Source organism: Chlamydotis macqueenii, chromosome 2 (assembly GCF_036417535.1).
Source record: "Chlamydotis macqueenii isolate bChlMac1 chromosome 2, bChlMac1.mat, whole genome shotgun sequence".
Taxonomy (NCBI): domain Eukaryota; kingdom Metazoa; phylum Chordata; class Aves; order Otidiformes; family Otididae; genus Chlamydotis; species Chlamydotis macqueenii.
The window spans coordinates 26,181,565-26,201,262 of NC_141557.1; the positions used below are offsets into that span (position 1 = coordinate 26,181,565).

The window sequence follows — 19,698 nt, forward strand, 5'->3', positions numbered from 1 at the left end:
GAGCATCTGCAGGCGCTGGTAACACGTAAAACATCTCCCACCCAGTTCTTTCTTTACATTTGTGATCATCTGATTTCTATTTTGTTGCATAGACTTACTCTTGGTATAAAAAAACGAGATGAAAATATTGTTTTAAAAAATAATTTTCAAGTTTGCTACGAGAACAAAACAACTTGTGCCTTCCCCCTCCTGAACATGTTTTTTATTACTGCACTTTCAAAACGACCCTTCGTGCTATCCAGCACTTAGAGTAAATCTGTGTCAGTTCATAGCAGAAGCTTTGAACTGTTTGATCTTCTGTCCTCGTAGATCCAGCCTGCTGCCCACAGTGACCCTCCTGGTAAACCAGTACAAATTTGCAAACAAAGATTTCTCTAGCTATAGCATATAAATTATGAGAATGACAAGGTTCTTTATATTGCTGGGAGACTATATTCTGCAGCGTAGACCTGAATGACAGGACAGGTTTTTAATATATCAAATAAGTTTAGCAGATTGGATGAATTCAACTGCTCATTTAATTAGTGAAATTCTGTGAAATGGGAATCAACATTCCCTGAAATATGTCCTTACAATTAAAGGCATGCCAGGATTGTTCATTCTGATTTAAAAGTCAAGTGGATTTTGAAAATTCTTAAATACATTCAGCAACATAGCCTTGATGTAAAAAGAATTTTGAAATATATGTGTTTTAAATGTTATTTGTCCATGGTTTTTAAATGAATATACCTTAAAAAAAAAAAATTTAAAAAACCAGTATTTTAAACTCATGCCCTTCTGCGAAGGGCTGTTACAGTTGCCAGGCAGCCGAAAGAGAGTGCTCTGCTCTCAGGGAGGTCATAGTTGCTCTTTTTATTGGGGAAGACTGGAAATCAGAGGTGTCAGCCTGCTTGGAAGTGTAAATGCGAACGCAAGTATCTGGCTGTGCTCCAATGGTGGTGCCAAACTCCTTGCTCACTGAATGTATTATGGCATTTCATTTTAGGATTTGCAGCCCAGCTCCAAACACAAGGACCTGCGGTGAAGTCAGAGAATACTGCTCTACTGGTGTAAGTGAGCATCTTGTTGAGAGGCACAAATCGTCCCTAACTGCTGATAGCCATCTCGCTTGTAATGTGCTTCAGAAAACAAGTAGCACAAGGAAGGTGTTTTTCTTTTTGCCAGTCCTTTTCAGAGTGGAACAGATCTGCAAAACAGGGCACAGATGGCAGCAGAGTAGTGGCTTAAATGCAAAGCATCAATTGGGGCAAATGGTACTTTTCCAACTCTGAGTAGTAGCCTTGATTCTTCTTTTTCTTGTTGTATTTTGTTTTTAAGACACACTTTAAATATACGACAAATATCAGAAAGTGAAAATCATAGTGGGAAAAATTAACATTATAAAAATCTAGAATAAAAGGAATGAAATGAAACAGCTTATCTGTGCATATATATATATATTTAAACATCTGCAGTAGTTTCTCACCAACAGTTTCGTAGTTCAGATTTTCTAATTATCAACAGTAAAGTAGGAGCTTTGGAGAAACTGGCACAACAAGGTAGGTAGAACTCTAAAATTTTCTAGCTATGTATTTATACAGCCTTAAATTCATTCTGGCAATATTCAGACCTTCAAAAAAAAAGTCTAGTTACATGATATATTACATATTGAACTTGAAATAGTACTAGATTGTAAGTTGGTGAAAATATTTGGTATCCTACTGAAAAAAGGCATTTAAACACATCTTAAGCATTGTGTTCTACTGGTGATTTTAAAATAGGTCTCATATCTCACAGTTGTTGCATCCAGTGTTTTTAAGAGTATATGAGTTGGGTGGAACCTGTTTTTCAGTATATCATCCATGTGCAGGTACACAGTTCTCAATATAAGCAATTCTTAATCTTTTGGAAATTGTAATCCAGGCCTGCATTTTAAGCAAGGGGCTTCTCTTTGCATCAAAGTGAAAAACAAGAATCCTTATTCTTTGGAATTTTGGGCTTTTTGGTTTGCTCTTTTTTTCCTAATTCACTTCTTTTGCTAGTTGCACTTGAAGTTAGAATAAAAGCAAGAAGCAGACTGAACCTTGCAGGCTCTCAAGTAGCTCTCCTGTCAATGCAGGTCGACCCTTGGCTCTTCCTTAGGTGCTAGCAGGGAGATGAAAGGAGGAGCACAGAATCACACAACCAAGAGTGGCTAAGGTGGGAAGGCACCTCTGGAGGTCTTCTAGTTGATCCCCCATGCTCGGAGCAGGGTCACGTAGAGCAGGGTGCTTGGTCTGTGCCCAGATGGGTTTTGAGGCTCTGAAAGGACGGAGACTCCACAAACTTCCTGGCCAACCTGTTCCAGTGTTTGGCTGCCCTCACAGTAAAGAATTCTTTTCTTATGTTCAAGTGGAATTTCCTTTTCCCAGTTTGTGTCCATTGCCTTTTGTCCTGTCACTCGGCACTGCCAAGAAGAGTCTGGCTCCATCTTCTTTACTTACCCTCCCAAGTCACCGACCCAAGGTAGTTGGGCTGTCCCCCCCAGATTCTTTGTGGACAGCCACCTCTAAAACCTCCTCATGGTTGGAGTCTTTAAGTTGGATGCTCAGAACTGCTGCATGGAGCAACCTCCTCTCTTTCTGTTCGAATGTAGAGAGCCTATGGTGACATGTTTCATCGCTGGAGCACTTTGTCTAGGTGCCTGAAGACAGTATAAATACCCACTGTAATGTCAAGACCCCCTGCTACCCCAGTCGGGGAAGCAAGACTAGTCACATTCATATTGTTTTAGAAGCATTACTCTGGTAAGCAAAGGTTCTTTGAGACTTCATATGCTTTATGTGACTCCATATGCTGTGCGTGAGTCCCTCCTTCCTTCCCGGTCTCTCTGTTTCAGTTTAGTAGCAATCTATGCTCTGCTTAATGGGATTGGCCTTTGATCTCTGGAAACCTCAGTGCAGCTTAATCTGCGGAGCCATGGCACACTCCTTCACTGAATTTTAGGGTTAAGAGGGCATAGCTATTTCCCACACAAAGGGCCATTTCAGGACGTTGCTGTCGCTGCCAGGGAAGATGCTGGGTTTGGGACCTGTCAGGGCTAATGGTGTTTCATTAGGAACACATATGGATGTCTCAGTTCAGTAGATATCTCAGGACTCTGTACACTGTCAGTGGGGGTTTCTGCTGGTCTGGAAAGCACAGCAGCTCTTGGTGACAGGAGATGCCAGAATATGGCGTTTATTTTCCTCTAATTCTGCTTGAAGGTGTGATTTGCAGTGCTGCAAAGAGATTTCTGCCCTGCAAGAAGCCTCTTGGGAAAGCAGGGTTTGCTGTTATTTGTGCAAGTAGCCTTTTTCGAAAGCATGGATTTTCAGGCCTGGTTGTTCTTCACCTGGGAAGGGAGAGTGGGGGGAGAAAAGAAGTCATGCAGAACACATGTTCTGCATCATCAGCAACAGATGAAGGATTTGGTTTTAGCTTCAGGGAAGCAAAGTCAGAACTAAGCTGCCAGCATGCTGTACAGTGGTTAAATTAGGAGTGCTGGACTGGGGCACCTACCAGAGCCAAGTTGTACTGCATTCTGACCGTGATTCCAGGCATTAAATACCATTTTGTGATGGTGATTTAATAAGTATATGTATTGGCACAGGTGCTCTGTGTGTTTCATATACTGTTGCTGAGGCCAGACCCAAAGTTACTTAAATCAGCTGAGAAGTTCTCATGGGTTCCAGACAGTTTGACAGACTCCGTGCTTCATTAATGCATTCTGAGGTTGGGAACTTTCCAAAAGAGTACAAGTATTTTATTTTATTTTTAATTTATTTGTTTTAGTCTTTTCCACATTTTAAATCTACATAATTGACATTATGCAATCAGAATAAAATCTTCTGGAAATAGGGTTCCACAGGGCATTGTAACAGATGGCAGAGTGCCTGGTTTTCTATGGTAATAGCAATATAGAAAAGGGACTGCTTCTGTTCAAATTCCTTTCACCTCCCACTTTAAATTTTTTGCAGTGGTCTCTATCCTCTTATAACTGTGCTCTGAATATCTCCCTAATGCTTTGGATATAAATTCAGAATAGAAAAATGTAACAAGTTGCTTTGCCATCCAATCCTTTAATAAATGTATGACATCTGGGTCTCTTCCTCCTCTTGGTTTCTTTCTGCAGCTTATTCCCCTACTGACTGGGGAAAAAGAAGATTCAGTGTATCAAAATTATCTGGTACTTTTTCAGTACTAAGAGCTGACACAGCACTAGCATTAATACTGTGCTGAATTTGAGAGAAAAAAATAGATTATTGAGGTCATAATACAGAGCAAATAGGGAATACTAAAATACGCCTATCTAAAGGAAGAGAGTGAAAGCAGATCAGTTTAAAGAGAGGTAATAACACTTGTACCGTGTCTACTTAGTGCAAGATCTAAAAGCCCTCGTTCCCTTTATGCTGCTTTAGAACAATCTGTGATTTGCTAATAGTTACCGCTTTTTATTGTACAGTCAGCCAAGGGCAGCCGTTGTGCACCAATCACGTAAAAGGAAGATTAATAGCAGGGCTATTGTTTGTCACTGTGTGGGAGACTTATACAGCAACCAGCTTTGAAACAATGTTGGGTACTTCTGATTAAAATAGTGTCTGTGCTCTCTGGGTGGTGGGAATGACCTGATCTGGCTTAGTCCTGGTCATGTTGCTCATGCTCCGTGAGTTTCCAGGGACCCTTCCTATGCCACGTGCACTTGCAGGAGGAGGCTCAGCTCAAACGGTTTGCAGGAGATTTGTGCAAGGGATCGCTGCTTTTCCCTACTAGGTCTAATGCTCAAGGGTCTTTTTTTCCATTAAAATGTTCAGGTAAAATGTTTTATATCTCTTCTACATAGGCCTGTGCTAAAGTCCACTGAATCCATTTAGGGGGAGTTTCACCAACTTGTGCTCTCTGAAGAGGTCCACAGTGGAAACATCTGTGCCTGAGCGCTGACCTACCAGTCCGGCACTTCTCCTGGGCCATGCACTTGTGTTTGGGCTCCGTAATGTTACTCCCTGTGCCTCTGTTATTGGGTGACTGGATGTCCTGAAGCTAACTTGGGTTTCCGTATGAAGAAGAAGAAAGAAAAAAGAGAAACAGCACTCAATCCTTTTCTTCATGAAGAAATCTCTGGAGCAAAGAACTCATGCACTAGATTTGAAAAAGATTGGCGCTGCTTTTTCACTGAGATCCAGTGGCATTTCACAATCCCCACTGAGAACTGTCCATAGGAGAACAAGCATAATTGTGATGCTCATCCAAATGATCAAGGAATGTCATATGCTCTATCCGCTCATCACAAACAGATGAGCTTTCATTTCCTAGTCTGGGTGCCAACACAGGCTATTCAACATCATCTTTGGGTTGCTGATCCTCAAAGAATCTGTTTATTTCTTTTTCCATGTTATTGCCATGGAAACTGGCTCAATTGCAGGTCCAGATTACATCTTTGCTGTTCACTCACTTTCATATTGATCTGCAGACATTCTTCAGGTGCCAGGAAGAGGCACAGGAGAAATAAGTATTGTTCTTTGAAACATACAGTCAGTCGCTGTGCTCTCCAGCCTCCCCTGTGTGAGTGTAGCCACTTACATTCTCTGTCTCCTAGGGCAAGGGACTTGAAACCTGAAGATCTGCTACCTGCAGCCTTGTTTTCTGCGATAACATTGCTCAGCCAAGCTTGAGAGGACAACACAGCAGATTGCTTCCTTATCTATTTTTCAAGCCTTTGTGAGTGGTATCACAATGATGTAGAGAGAACTGTCACTATTTGGAGCACAAATCTAGGAAATGTTTTGCAGTGCACTGAAACTGTTGAAAACAGTTGTAATCAGGAGTCAAGGAGAATTGCTGTTAAAAGTATGGCTCTGTGTCAAGAATGGTGAAGTCTCTATGTCAGAATCCAGCTAATGAAGTACTTCAGGGAAGTGTCTCCACTACATGTATGGTCTGCATGTAACAAATGACGGCCAGAACCATAGGTGTTGCTATTCTCATATTTTGGGGATTTGAGTGCTCTCTTCAGTGTGTGAGATCGCTAAATTAATTTTGTTTTGTCATTCAGCTGAAATGAGGTAAACATGCCCTCTCTTGTAACTTGGTCTGGATTCTTAGAGGTAGAATGTAGGGGCTGTACCTCTTTAGAGACCTGTTGCAAGCTCTTGTTTTAATCAGATTATAATGGAGTTCTTTCTGATGGAATAGTCTTTATCCCTTGGGAAATTTTGTAGGTTTGAAAGTGGATGGAATGGAGGGGGAAACGGAAATGAGATATGCATGTTTTCTTTTAAGTGTTTGGAAAACCTGTATATGCATACCTAAGTAGCCCCTAGACAGCTATAAGATTAGAAACCGGCTTTTACATAATGAGTCCTAATATATGCTACTGACCTTGGTGACATTACAAGAGTCATTTTCACAGATAGCATTTTTAATGGAATATCTATAATGCACGAGTCACTGATGCTTTTGCCTTGCATGAAGCATTCAGATCTTTACGTCCACTTTCCTTTCCACTGTACTTGAGCTACAATCAAGTTACAAGGAAAAAAATCTGTTCTTTATTACTATATTGTTTTGCCTCTGACCCTTTTGTAATACAGTTTTGTTTTGGAGAAATCTTTCTTTATCACAGTAAAGTCTTTCATGCCAATGCACGTCACTGTGGATTTTAAGAAGTTGAGGGGAATAAGTGCTCATACGTTGCATGGGAAAGCAGCTTCGCATTACAATTCTTCATTGTTTTTGTATGTACAGGGTGTTGAGATTGGTTCTTTTTCACTCTGACGTGACAAAGTGCAGCACCTGCCCTTGTCTGTCTCTGCAGAGAGTGAGTTAACATTGGTCATAGAATGGATAAGTTTACTAAGTACAGGAGGTAGCGTAATTATATGGCTCTAGGAGATCTATTTCTAACCTAATTCAATAACTTGTTAGTTTATGTGAGTGATTCATTGGCAGAGGTTGCTATTGTTGCAGAAAGGCTTGTGTAAGTTGAGCATGGCTGGTTTTATGGCTGGTTTTGGCTGAACCTGGTACTATGTTCTCTGTATCCTCGAAATTTGTATTCAGAAGAAATGAGGGGAGTTTTTAATTTTGAGGACCATCATTATCCAACGTGTCTGCATGACTTGCTTGCTTCGGTGAAGGAGTGCTTTCCTTTGCTTTAGCCTCTGCTAGTGAGACCAGTGCATAATCTAGTGTTCATACTACAGGAAAAGGTGCTCAGAAGCCAAACTTTTATTCCTGATTCTGTCATGGATTCTGGCCGTTTTCTTACATGTGAAATACGGCTTCCCAAGGTTGGAAAAGTAAAGGAAAATCAAGAGCCAGGGAATGAATGAGCACTTTTGAAAATGTTGGCAATTTTTGTATTTCTAAATTGGAGGATTGTAAATATTTCACAGGACTCCAGAAAGGCTCTGTGAGTGTTTGCAAAGTGTTCTAGAGATGGTAGCATGGCAAGTTGCACTGCCATGCAACAACATCATCACTTTGGACTACACCTCTGAGACATTCGCACATTTGATGACAGTCCTGTATGACAGCAGTCCATTAAGAGACTGTCATAGATCTGATTTCCCCAGATGTATCATTCTGATCTTCCTCAGAAAATTTATCTGGAGGAAAAGAAGAAGAATTTGTTTATTTGTCCCAGGTACCCCCAGAATACGTCAGAGTTGGTGTTGATGTGCCATTTGTTCGTATGTGCACTATGTGATGTTCGTGCCCAAGCTCTGTTTGCAGGATGGCTTACCGTCAGTCTCAGGAGACTGCAAAGAGCTGGACTCTTCAGTGGAGTTTGTGGCAAGTGCTCAGTCCGCCTCGTCAAAAAACATAATACAATACATTGTGCCTGCGTATTTTATAGATTATTGGGAATGTGTCAACCATAGTTAAAGAAAAAAACCAAATGTTTCATTAACCAGTATCTGAAAGGAAACCCAGCTTCTTCCCTTTGTTTACCAATAATATGTAATTTTAATAAGTTGCTTGCCCTGTCACAGTTTGATGTGCAAACCTTATTTGACATACTGTGGCTGTCCCTTGCACTTGGAGGTTGAATGTACTACATAGAGCATGTTAATAATGAGATGGGGTTTTGTTCATCCTTTTAGTTAATTCTGTGTGTTCTTTTTTCCCCCTCCCCTCCTTTGTGCTGCACGGCTGATTACCACCCTAGGACCTTGCAATGGGACACAGACCCCTCAGTGCTGCAGCTCCAGTCTGACTCTGAACTTGGGTATATGTCAGCTCTTTTTGTTATTTGTTTATCATTTCTTTGCAAGAATTATGTTGAAAATGCTTCTCAGTTGAGCTGGTTTTCTGTGATTTTCATTTGCTTTGTTGACTTAAAAAGACCAGAATTTAAGTTTCCTTTTTTTTTAGTTTCATCAATAAAAAGCTTCAGCAAAGCCACCTTTCTGGAAAAAAACCAACTATTTAAAGAAGCTTGTGAAAAGATAAACTGCTGTTTCTGTTGCCTGAAACACAATAGAAATAACTATTTCATTACAGATGAAATGTTATTATTGTGGCACTTAAATGTGCATGTACAGTTACATTGGTCTTATTTGTACCTGTTGATTCAGACTTCACTCTCTGAATCATTTGCAAGGTACTTTTTCCCCTCCTTCCTGTCTGCCATAGTTATGCTGCTTCTGTATGCAGTAACAATTTTCCCTTTTTCCTTAGGAGCTGTATATGTGCTTATAATTGTCCACTTAAATATGATCATAGTCTAAGAGTAATTGGCATCTTAGCTGAGTTCAGGCCAATCAAGCATTTTTTAAATTGTGCAAGAGCTAAAATTAATGTTTTCTGGTTTGGGATGGAACTTCTCTACCCCAAGCATCTGAAAAAATTAGTTAATTTAAATAATTTAGAAATGCCTACCTCCAGAGATATTGAAGATAAACTGTTCCTCTAGAAAGGATATGTAGCAGCCCCTCAAGTTCTTCGGAACTTGAGTTGTAGGGAGAACTGAATCTCTTGAAGAAATTGCTCTACCTGTGAACTTATGGGCTGAGTCTCCAGGTAAGCATTTTATGTTTTACTAGTTCATGTGAAATTCATTCACCATTCTCTAAGAAAAACAACAATTTGCCTTTAGCTACTGAATTGACAGCTGTTCCCAGCTGCAGTTAGGGATGTTAGGGCTATTCAAAAGGAAAGATCAGAAGGAGTGGAAAGTATCCAGAGAGCTTTCTAAACAGGGTTTCTCCACATCCAGAACTGCTAGGAACGCTTGTAATTTCCACCTGAGTGTGGCTTCAAGTAGATCCAGCTTCTACAACTTTACCTGGACCATACAAAAAAAGTAGAGGTTTTTTGAGCTCCAGATGCTGAAAGGATGCTCCAGTTGTCCCTAAGTGCTCAGGACCAAGGGCTAGGCCAACTTTTAGTTAAACAAGAACCATTACAAGTTACTTAACAGGGGCAAAAAAGAACTGAGACCACATTCCTTCAGATGAAGAAAGACCTCCCTGTCTTCACCAGTGCGTACCAGGATATGGGCAACACTAGGCATTTGTACAAGCACCAGCAGTTCCCAAATTAGAAATGTTTTAGGTGAAAAATTCCGAATTCCACACTTTCTCTCAGCACAGTGTTCTGGGATGCAGCTCACTTCTTGCTTAGGAGGTTAATCCAACTAGCAGTTAAATGCCACTCTCCTTTAGGATCAATGTTCCCCATCCTCGGGCAGTTGAGGAGGTACGGAATGACTTCATGTGAAGCTGTTGTTAGAATTAGGTGAGGTACTAATTAGGCCCAGGTTAGACATGCAATTAATTAGAGATTATATTTAACCAAGACAAGTCAAGAAGCTCTTTTAGTGCAGAAGGCTTAAGAATCTCAGTAAATGGAACCAGTAGCCTGGTGTGGCAGGGGACTGCTTGCATAGGAAAGTTGAACTGACCAAGTAGGCGATAGAGATTACACATCTGGTGCTGAAGGAGAGAAAAGCACATGAGATTTTACTGGGGTAACATGTTTGTTAAAACTTGAATTCACAAAAACCCTCAGTTAAAGCTGCGATGAAAATGTAATGCTACTAAAACTTTTGTTAGCTGAAGTATATCACAAGCCGTAGAATTTTTCCTGCCCGCAGTAATGGTGTAGAAGTTTTTCTGTAGGATTTTCAGGTAATTGTAGATTTGTTCATATTGGCGAAGTAAAAAATGGTTGTAAGTAGGGAGATATGTTGATTTTTCCTCTTTGAAAAAAAGAAAGACTCAAAGATGTAGCAACTGTTTCTGCTCTAGTGGTTTGCTATGTAATACAGCTGATTCATACTGATTACCCGCTGAATCTAATTGCATTCAGCTTAATAACAACTCAGACAGTAAGACAGATTAGGAAAATGTGTAGCTGATGTAGCATTAACCAGCTGAAGAGTTCAGTAGGTGTCCTGCAATGATATCTCCTTTTGAGACTCCCATTTCCTTTCAGACATCAATCTTAATTGAATACCTAAATCATTGTAAATGAATGATCAAAAATTCATTTGATCATTTTGAATGATCAAAACCCCTTTGACCTCTGTGCTTCTGACAATCTGGAAAAAAGAGAGAATATGGATAACGTGTATGGATTTTCTGCTTTTCCAAATTGCTCTCTCTAATGATATGGCAGCTCAGAGACATCGTGTCCATGAATTTATTTCCCGTAAATGTATAAGTGTGCTTACACTTGTTGATCTAGGCAACTGGGCTTATTTAGTTGATTTATTATATGCATATTCTTTTCTCTGCTGAAAGTTGGCATTTTTTCTAGTAAAGCCATTGCAAGTAACAGTTTGTTTATCTGCCCTCCCTACAGACAGTCAAATAATATTCAGGAAACAAATTGATTTTTTTTTCCCCCCACTGTTGAGTGAACTGGATATGACTAAATGTGTTTCTGACCATGTTCAACTGTCTCCTTTATTTTTCCTTTACTCACTTACAGTTGGTTAGTTTATTGATTTATTTCATATGGTTTATTTAAAGTAATGGAAGTAGTAGAAAAAGAACACTATACTTGCCCTGTTCCAGCTGTGTCTTGGAGCTCACCTCCAGCCCTTGCATTAGGGCTCTACTAATCAATTAGTACTACCTACATCAGCTCCACTACTAAGGACTCCTATGGAAGGGATAATCTCCATCTTCATGGAAATTACCCACCTTGCCAATTAAAGGCTCTCAGGTGCTCTCAGGTGAATATCTGACAGTCCTAATCCAGCCTGGTTTACACGTGCTTGTGTCCTTTCCACTGTTGTCTATCTCAGGCTGAGGATTAACTCTTTTGATCAGGCAGAACGTTGTAGTAATGATGGTATGAAAGAGAATTTTGTTGCATCTTACAAGGGGCACAAGCAGGCCATTTCTCTCTCCCATTTACAGTCTTTCTCAGCAGCATGATCTAGAAGTTCAGTAACTGTACTTTATTATGGCAAATGGTTACCAGGTTAATTTTCTTCACTGCAATTAGGTATTTCTCATGCATGGTGTATTGTGTTTCATCTTGGCAAACACTGAAGTGTTTTTTTTTTTTATCTTGTTCATAAAAGCAAACACTCTTGTTCCTGATGCTGATGTACATTTAACATGACTAACCTTTTGATGTCATGTATTCGATCTTAGACGCAGACTGCACAAACTAGGGGTGTCAAAGATTACCCAGGTTGATTTCTTACCTCGGGAGGTGGTATCATACTCCAAGGAGACACAGACGCCTCTTGCGACGCATCAATCTGAAGGTAAGATTTTTTTATTTTTTTTTCAAAAAAACATTTTAATGGAAAATAAGTATTCAAGTAAGAGTTAAAGAATGTAAGAAAAATAATAGTAGATCATAATACAGCTATTTATCACATATTTTCTGCAAGCCAGGTATTGTTTATGTGATTAATGGTTATTCTGGTGAGAATAATTATAATAATGACTTTAAATTCAGGTGGAACCAAACTACTTCGGCCTTACAATGGGTTGAGCTTAGATAACAGTATAATGAGAACATATTTTTAAGTAAATCATTATGAATATAATTAGAATAGTGCTTTATTCCATTTTTCTTGCTTTCTCAAGGAAGATTTGTAAAGAGGCAGTGATGGAAAGCTGCCCTCAGATATTTTGTCAGTGTAATTGTGTCCCCCTCCAGTAAATGAATCTTAGGAGAAGTTACAGTTTAGCTCCATGTGCTGAAAAAGGAGGCTTACATACATGGACGAGGACAGTCCTGCTTTCTCTCTGCTGACAGATATGTTACCTGTACTCATGGAGCTGTTTGTTAGCTGTTTGGCTTTCCTGTTGGTACAGGAATACGTGGAGTAGTTGGTCGGGGAGTGCTGATCCATCTATTCCTTAGACTACACACTTGCCAGTGTTGTACTGCAGAACACCGATTGCAAGTCAATTGAAACTGTTTAAACTGAATGCATTAGCCTCATGCGGTTTACAGACTATTACAAAGCAGCTAGAAGAAAAAAAACTGAAGACAATCTTGACTGTAATTTTTGCTGTTAACGATGTAGGATCAGGAAAAGTTCAACACTTGGCTGCTTTCCTGCAGCAAGTAGTGTAGAACTTCACCAGGCTCCCTACAGAAGAGGAAGATTGAAGTAGGTTGCAAAGGATGTGTGAGTAGATCTGTCTAAATATAAGTTACTGTCAGGAAGGATACAGTGATAAACATAGTCAGCTTTTTTCTGCATCTACATTACCCGGTCTGCCTTTAAGACCAGGAATGGAAACTGCTGAGCTAGATACTCGGGTTCTACTTTCTCAGGCCACAAGTTTACCCGAGTCATCTGTTGCCTGAGATAGTGCCTTCAGGCACAGACAACCCTGTTGCTCGGATGCTGCTTCTTGAGCAGCATGTCCTGACAGCTTTGCCTTCTCAGAGGGAGAGGCTGCCTCAGAAGCCTCCCTGGTTCAGTCCAGCTCATCTCTGCTTGGCACTCTGAGGGCTGCTGAAGCCTCAAGAAGGTGGGGTCTGCCCCTGCGGCCTTGCCTTCCTGGCTTGAGACCTGGTGCTCAAACCTGGGGCATTGTCATGGAGATGTTAGAGAAGATGGAGAGAATGCCCTTCCTCCCTGACACAGGGCCTTTATCCAATGAAAGAACCTATGGATACGGGCAGTTGAAGGCATGCTTTGTGTTTACCTCCCTCAGGCCTGTAACTCCAGCACTCATTAGCTGACATGCCTTTCTGAACATGCCAACCTTACTTGAGGAAGCAGCTTCTTCCAATAAGTTCTTCTTGCTTTTCTCCACAGAGCTCTTCAACTATTATGAAATCCTTTTCTTGGGTAGACAAGAGGACAACCTCCTGCCCTTCAAGTAAAAAAACAAAAAACAAAAAACAAAAACAAAAACAAACAAACAAAAACAAACAAACAAACAAAACAGTGTGCTGCTGTGAAGCCAGGCAGTCAGGACAGCAAGCACAGAGGGCAGTGTGACTTTTCTTGGTTCTCCCTACACAGAGGATGCTCTTGTTCCTCGCTTATATGAAATAAGATAAATGCAAACATTAGAAGTGATGGGCTTAAAACTGCCTGGGCCAAACCTGTGATGGGAAAAGTCAAATGGTGATAAATCTGGATTTATTATCTTTCATATTCTCTGTGTCATCACAGTCAAGGAAAAAACATCAACAAAAGTGAAGTTTTACTATTCAAACACAGAGAAGATGTTACCTGATCACTTCCCTCAGATGTGTGGAGAAGGGAATATTTAACTTGTATTTCCTTTCCAATCTACTGGTAGGGAATTCTGTGCACGTAACTTGGACCTGCATCAGTAAAAGAGAGTCAGGAAAGTTTGGTTATTCCATTGAACTGGTATTTAATTGGAAACTCTCCAGGAGGTGAATAAGCTCTGTGATTTTGGTCTCCCGGGTCTGATAGAAATGACTCCTCAGGTTTTCAGTCTCCCGAGCCTCTTTATGAATGCTGAGTCCTTCATACTGTCACTCTAAACATGAACAGCAAACAGAGGGGAATTCCTCGGGAGAGAAGTCTTGAGGAGAAGTCTCTATGCTGTTCCTATGCATTCATGTGATAAAATATAGCCATTATCTTTTCAAGATAAATTGTTCAGCCATTACTATGGTTATGTGCTCAGTTATTCAGTATTTGAAGCCTTAGAGTTTGAGAAGAGAAAAAAAAGAAACCCTTTATTTACTTAGATGACTTAGATTTACTTAGTCTGACTTCAGCTTTTAGAATTCACTCTTTCGCTGCCTGCCTCGGACACTGGAAATGTTAAAATGTGGAATTTTAGGATGAGATTGTCACACGCTTGCTTCTGGTTTTGAAGACAACTAATGAAGGGTACTGGAAAAGATGGAAAGATCTTTACTGTATGAGTAAGCCACTGAAAGAAGACTCTGATTCTGTTCAAAGTTCTGCAGCTTTTTTTTGAAATGTCTGTATCGTGTTTTCTGCACATTGCTTCTCTAGAAAGAAAGAAAGAAAGAAACTCTGAGGGACCTTAGACCTACTGCTGTTCTGGAGCTCAGTGGATGTAGGCCTTTGTGATAACGTCTGTTCCCCACCAACCCTTATAAAAGTGATAAAGGAAAGCTTTGTTGTCACAAGTACAGTGTGCCAGAGAGCCAGATGCTATGAGCACTGAAGTCTCAGCTTGTCAGCTGCTAATTTTAGAAGAAATTATGTGGCATTATTCTTCACTGTATGAAAACAGATTAACTCCTCTTTTCAGGGCAGGTAATTCACTTTGTTTCAGAGGAATAATGACATGTCATTTCCCCCACCCACTCTATTATTTAGGGAGATTTGTATATGCATCATTCAGCCCTTTGATCACAAGTACCTAATTCTTTTGCTTTATTTAGGTCACAGTAAGCTTCAGCCTTTTCTTTTCTTCCTTGTAGGATGACTTCAAAAACACCCAGATCTTGGCTCTGGAGCCTGAGGAAAAAAAAAGTACCCTTTACCTTTCCCCTCCTTCTTCTATAATTGGACTTGAATTTAGGCATTCGTAGGCATTGAGAGACATTTCACTTACACTGCTTTTTCCATTCTGGAGTTGATTGAGACCTAGACTGTGCCAAAAGTTTTCTGAGAGATCTCTGGGACACATTCTTTCACTGTGCAGAGACTCACACATTGCCCCAGAACAGCAACCCCATGTAGCCTTTGATGGTTGGACCCTCCAAAGCACTGCAGAACTGCCCTGTGCTGAGGGCACACCTAGGAGAGCGCAGCAACAGAAAAACCATGGCCTGGCCTCTGCCCAGGATGAATCCCTCACTGCCATACAGTAGTAGAAGGAGGTCTATATGTCTGCCTGCAAGCTGCCTTTTCATAGAGGAGAACAACCTGCACATTTAAGCTCTGCTAGGTGCCTGCCTCAGCTCCAGCTTACTGCCCTCCTGCTCTCTGCTGAGCCAGGAGGTAAAATCTCAGTGAGGAAAACATCACACTCTGCCTGCACTGAGTCGGGAGATACTCCTCTGATCTGGCTTCTCTCAAAACCAGGGGGAAGCAAGAAGGTGAAGGTCTGTGAGGTCTCTGGCTTTGCTGGCCGGTGTCAGGAATGTTGTTCCTCTTTTGTGAAGTAAAAACTTCTCACTTCTCTGGCTTGCCAGACTGTCACTGCAAATGGATTGGTCTGAAGTGCATTTTGGAAAAAGTAGATCCTATTTATAGAAGAAGATCTGACTTTCAAGAATAATGGAGGTCCTATATATTTCACCTGTTTATCATCTTCAACAGATGGTTGTTCATATCGGGAAAACAAATGTGTGACCGTACTCGCCTCCTGAGCAGGATAACCTCATCCTACATCACACATGCTTGCACAGTTCTGGCAAAGAACACAATTCTGGTCCATGTTCCATCTGTTTATCTGCTGTATTCAAATAATGAGGATATTTTGGCTATTAGGGAAAGAGGAAAAATAAGCTCTCTACTCCATTTGGATGTGGACTGGGATGAAGTGGCAAAATGGAGGTGAAACTCCAGAGGCTGGTTGGGTGCTGCATCCCTCTGACACTGTAGTTCTCTGAACTAATGTTCCTGAAGTTACAATTTTTTAAGCACTGAGGGAGGACAGCAGAATTCTACTCAGTGTCTAAGGCTCATGAGACCAAGACACGCAAGTTTAGGTGTTTCTGTGTGACACAAAGTATGACTACTGTAAGGTGAACCAGACTCTTTCTAGGCACTGTTGACTGCTTTGACTAGTTCTTTTCTGACTAGCTTGATGCAGAGCGCTTCATGTAGCATATTAACGTAGATTTCTCATTACTGAGTAAAGTGCGTGCAACTTAAAGTGTCATACCCCGACACGGTGTGAGGGCTGTGTCCTGCTCTGAGTTTTGTTTATCGGATGAGGGGTTACCTGTGACTAGGACTGACAGCGCTGTGAAAACAAGTCAGGCCTCTGGAATTTCCATGATAAAATCCATGGGTAAAGTTATTTTCACTTTGATTGTTATGGGCTGAGATTTTCAGGTTTAGTCAGTGTGGAGCTCTGGCTCTGTCTATGTTGTAAGATAATGTGCAGCAGATCTGTAGCACAGCAATTTCTGCACTGCGCCTGCTGTGCCTTCCCGTGTCTGAGTGCACTCGGCTCTAGCTTTGTGAATGCATGCTCTACTTAAGAAAAGCCAGTGCCAGAACTAAGTGAGATCGTACTGGAGCTTTCCTATGCCCAGTCTGTCTAGAGCTCATGGATCAGAAGCTGGGGGTTATGTTAAAGAGCTTACTTTGGCTTTTTGCTTCCAGAGAATCTTAGAGCTCAGCTCCAGCCTGAAGAGGACAAGGCAAATCTGGACCCAAGAGTAGCTTTGAACCCCTCATTCAGTGGGAAATGCAGATGCACGTTTGTGCATCACCATGCATGCAATATATGTATCAGGATACATGAAAATACATGTGATGGAAAGGCATCACGTAATCGGAGGGGAAAGCAGAGACCCTCTGTTGTGAACAAAAAGTGGTGTTGGAAAGCAGAACAGGACTGGGATAGAAAGCACTACTAAAAAGAGGAGACAACCTAAAAATGATCAAAGTTAAAGCAGAAGTTCTGTTTTTAGAAGGGCAGAGCTTTAGTATTTGCACTAATGGACACTAATTTTGTAAAAAATATTATGATCTATCCTAGGCAGTATCATGTATCACAGAGTGGTTTTAGTTAGCTATAAAAATCTAGTTTGCCTTTTCTTCTCAACCTCAGCCCATCAGAGTCATACTGTGGATCTCAATAGCTGGCATAAACACCCTAATTCAAGACCGCTTTGTTTGGTTAAATCAACAAAGCTTATTTTGTACTGTTGTACCAGACTGTACAAGATTGGTTGAGACCGGAACGAAGTGGAGCAGATTTGAGGCATTGCACTGTATAACAGTTTTTCAATAGTTCCCCTTTATACCTATCACAACTGCATCCTCTTTTCTAAATAACAAGATTTCAAAGGTGGATTTTTTTTTTTTTAATTTAAATAGAGGGAGGCTAAAAACCTTTCAAAGGCATTCAGGCAGCTCCCTCTCGTGGTGAAGCCATGAACCGACGCGTCGTGCCCGAGGGATGCTGGAGGTGAGCGAGGGGTGCTGGTGTGACCGGCAGAAAAACGCTCGCCTCGTCTTTGTCTGAGGCAAGAATTATACTTAACAGAAGATGCTTGAGTTGTATGACTGAAAAGCTGTGTGAGTGTATGTGCTGAAGAAAGAAGTGTGCAAAGAGACCAAGCTATTATATAAAAAGTTGAGAGGAAAAAAAAAAAGGTATTATCTAGAAATGTGAAAAAGAAACCTTAAAAATTCAGTTATAGGTACTATGACAAAAATCCAGGGGAGTAGTACCCTAGTGAAATCAGCTGCAATCCCTTGTTCTTGAAGTTCAGTTAGTAAAGTACAGTTTGTTACAATACATATTCTCCAAAACAGCCACATCAGACAGGTACTAAGTGGGATGAGTCTGTGTTCCACTTCTAGCAAGCTACAGACGTTAGGTCTATACCACTAAAGGCTTTCTTCTACCAGCCAACTCGTGGTAATTTTATGTGGTACAAAGTTAGGATAAGGTCTTGGCTTTGGAAAATGTGTTTTTTTGTTGTGCAGAATAATGTATTTGACACTGACAAGGGTTCCTTCTGAGGGGAAGAATGAAGAGGCCGTAGTCTGTGGTCATGCATGGTCTGGTGTTCGGGAGCAGAAGACATCAAATGTCTAATTTCCTTAAATATGTAGCATGCATGGGCTAAAATAGGATTTCTGTAAGACAGTCCCACACCATTTCTGAAAGGTGGCTTGATACACCCACAGTCTACTGGTACGCTTATCAGTGATCATTGCTGCAGTATTTGCGTCCATTCTCTGTCTCTCCTCCCGTGTCCTCTCTAAAGACTTTTGGAGAAGGGTTTTTCTTATGCTCAAGATAGTTTTCAGATAGTTTTCAGCAGAGAGCCCTCTTAATGTTTTGAACAGGCAGATCTGAGAATTTACTAAGCATCAGTAATTCTCTGGGAATTATCCACTAAGAACTGATTTAACAGAGAGAAGATGGGCTCTGATCACACACAGCAGGAGATCTGAGGAAGGAAAACTCTTTAGAGATCTTAGACTTCATGCCTGATCGTTTCATTACATGGGGACAAAGTAATTTGACATATTGCAGCTCCTCTGCAATCTTAACAAAATTTTGGGTCTTCTGAAAACCAGGCCCACATGCATGGGAGTTTGCTGCACCCAAATGGTTCAGGCCTTCTGCAGACCCTGGTTTCTCTTGCACAAGGTACCTCTGCATCAAATACAAGCACAGGAAACACATCTAATAATTCTCTACAAGGCTGGAAAGAGAACAACGGACTTGAGGGCCCAGCCATGATGCCTTCTTTAAACCATTCAGGCTCCAGAAGATGGGAAACAAAACAGAAAAGTTAACTGCCTCAGTGAAAAAAGGAATGAGGTTTGAGGCTGTGGCTGCCTCAGAGAGGAGTGTGCAAGTGTCATTCTGTGCCTGGAAAGAATACTGCTTCAAAGCTTCTGCAGACAGCATGGAGAAGGACCGTGCTCCACCTCCCCTCTTTGCAGATCCTGCTTGATCCTAATGGATCATCCTTGCTCTGTGCTTTTGAGCAAGTGGATCCCATCCTCCACCCAGCAGATGAGAGGCTACTCTATCCTAGAATAAAACAAAAAAAAATATTGTAGTCAGCTCCCATGTGCAGAACCCAATCCACCCCTTTAGTTGCTAGTGGGAAACAAGTAATTGAATGAGATCCTGGTACATCTGGCATGACTTGGTGGAAAACAAGAGCTCTGATCTTAGCAGCCTTGACCTCAAATTCCTTTAACTAGCTGCAAGTCATCTCACAGTGCCTTTGACCCATCTTTGTGTCCTGACATCTGAAACTAGCAGTGATCCATGAATTCAGAGAGAAGCCCTGTAACACCTGTATGCAAATTGAAGCTTTTGTTGGCTGGAAATCAAAACCTTCCTCTAAGGCTTTCCTCTCTGGAAAAGATCCTGGCCATGTTTTACACATGAACAACTGCTGTTTTGAGCTGATTTGTTGTGTGTCCCCCTCCAGCAACCAAACAGTTCTAAACTTATTTGCAAATGTATGAATATCAGTATGTTACAACTGAGCTTTAAAATGAGAACAGAAGGGGACTATCCCACTAATGAACAGCACCACGATTTCCCCAGTCAACAGTCAGTGAAAATACAGTGGGAAATTTTTCTCTATTTGCCGTAT

At 41.0% G+C, this 19,698-nt stretch overlaps 1 protein-coding gene across 3 annotated transcripts in view; it reads left to right on the forward strand.

Moving 5' to 3' along the window:
• The window catches only part of DYNC1I1 (dynein cytoplasmic 1 intermediate chain 1), a 193,183-nt gene that overhangs the window by 32,768 nt on the left and 140,717 nt on the right, over nucleotides 1-19,698 (forward strand). For all 3 annotated transcript variants that reach the window (XM_086741518.1, XM_086741520.1, XM_086741519.1), the window contains exons 5-6: nucleotides 8,168-8,227; nucleotides 11,610-11,725. In XM_086741518.1, coding sequence (XP_086597644.1) covers nucleotides 8,168-8,227; nucleotides 11,610-11,725 — 176 coding nt within the window. The remainder of the gene's footprint in view (nucleotides 1-8,167; nucleotides 8,228-11,609; nucleotides 11,726-19,698) is intronic.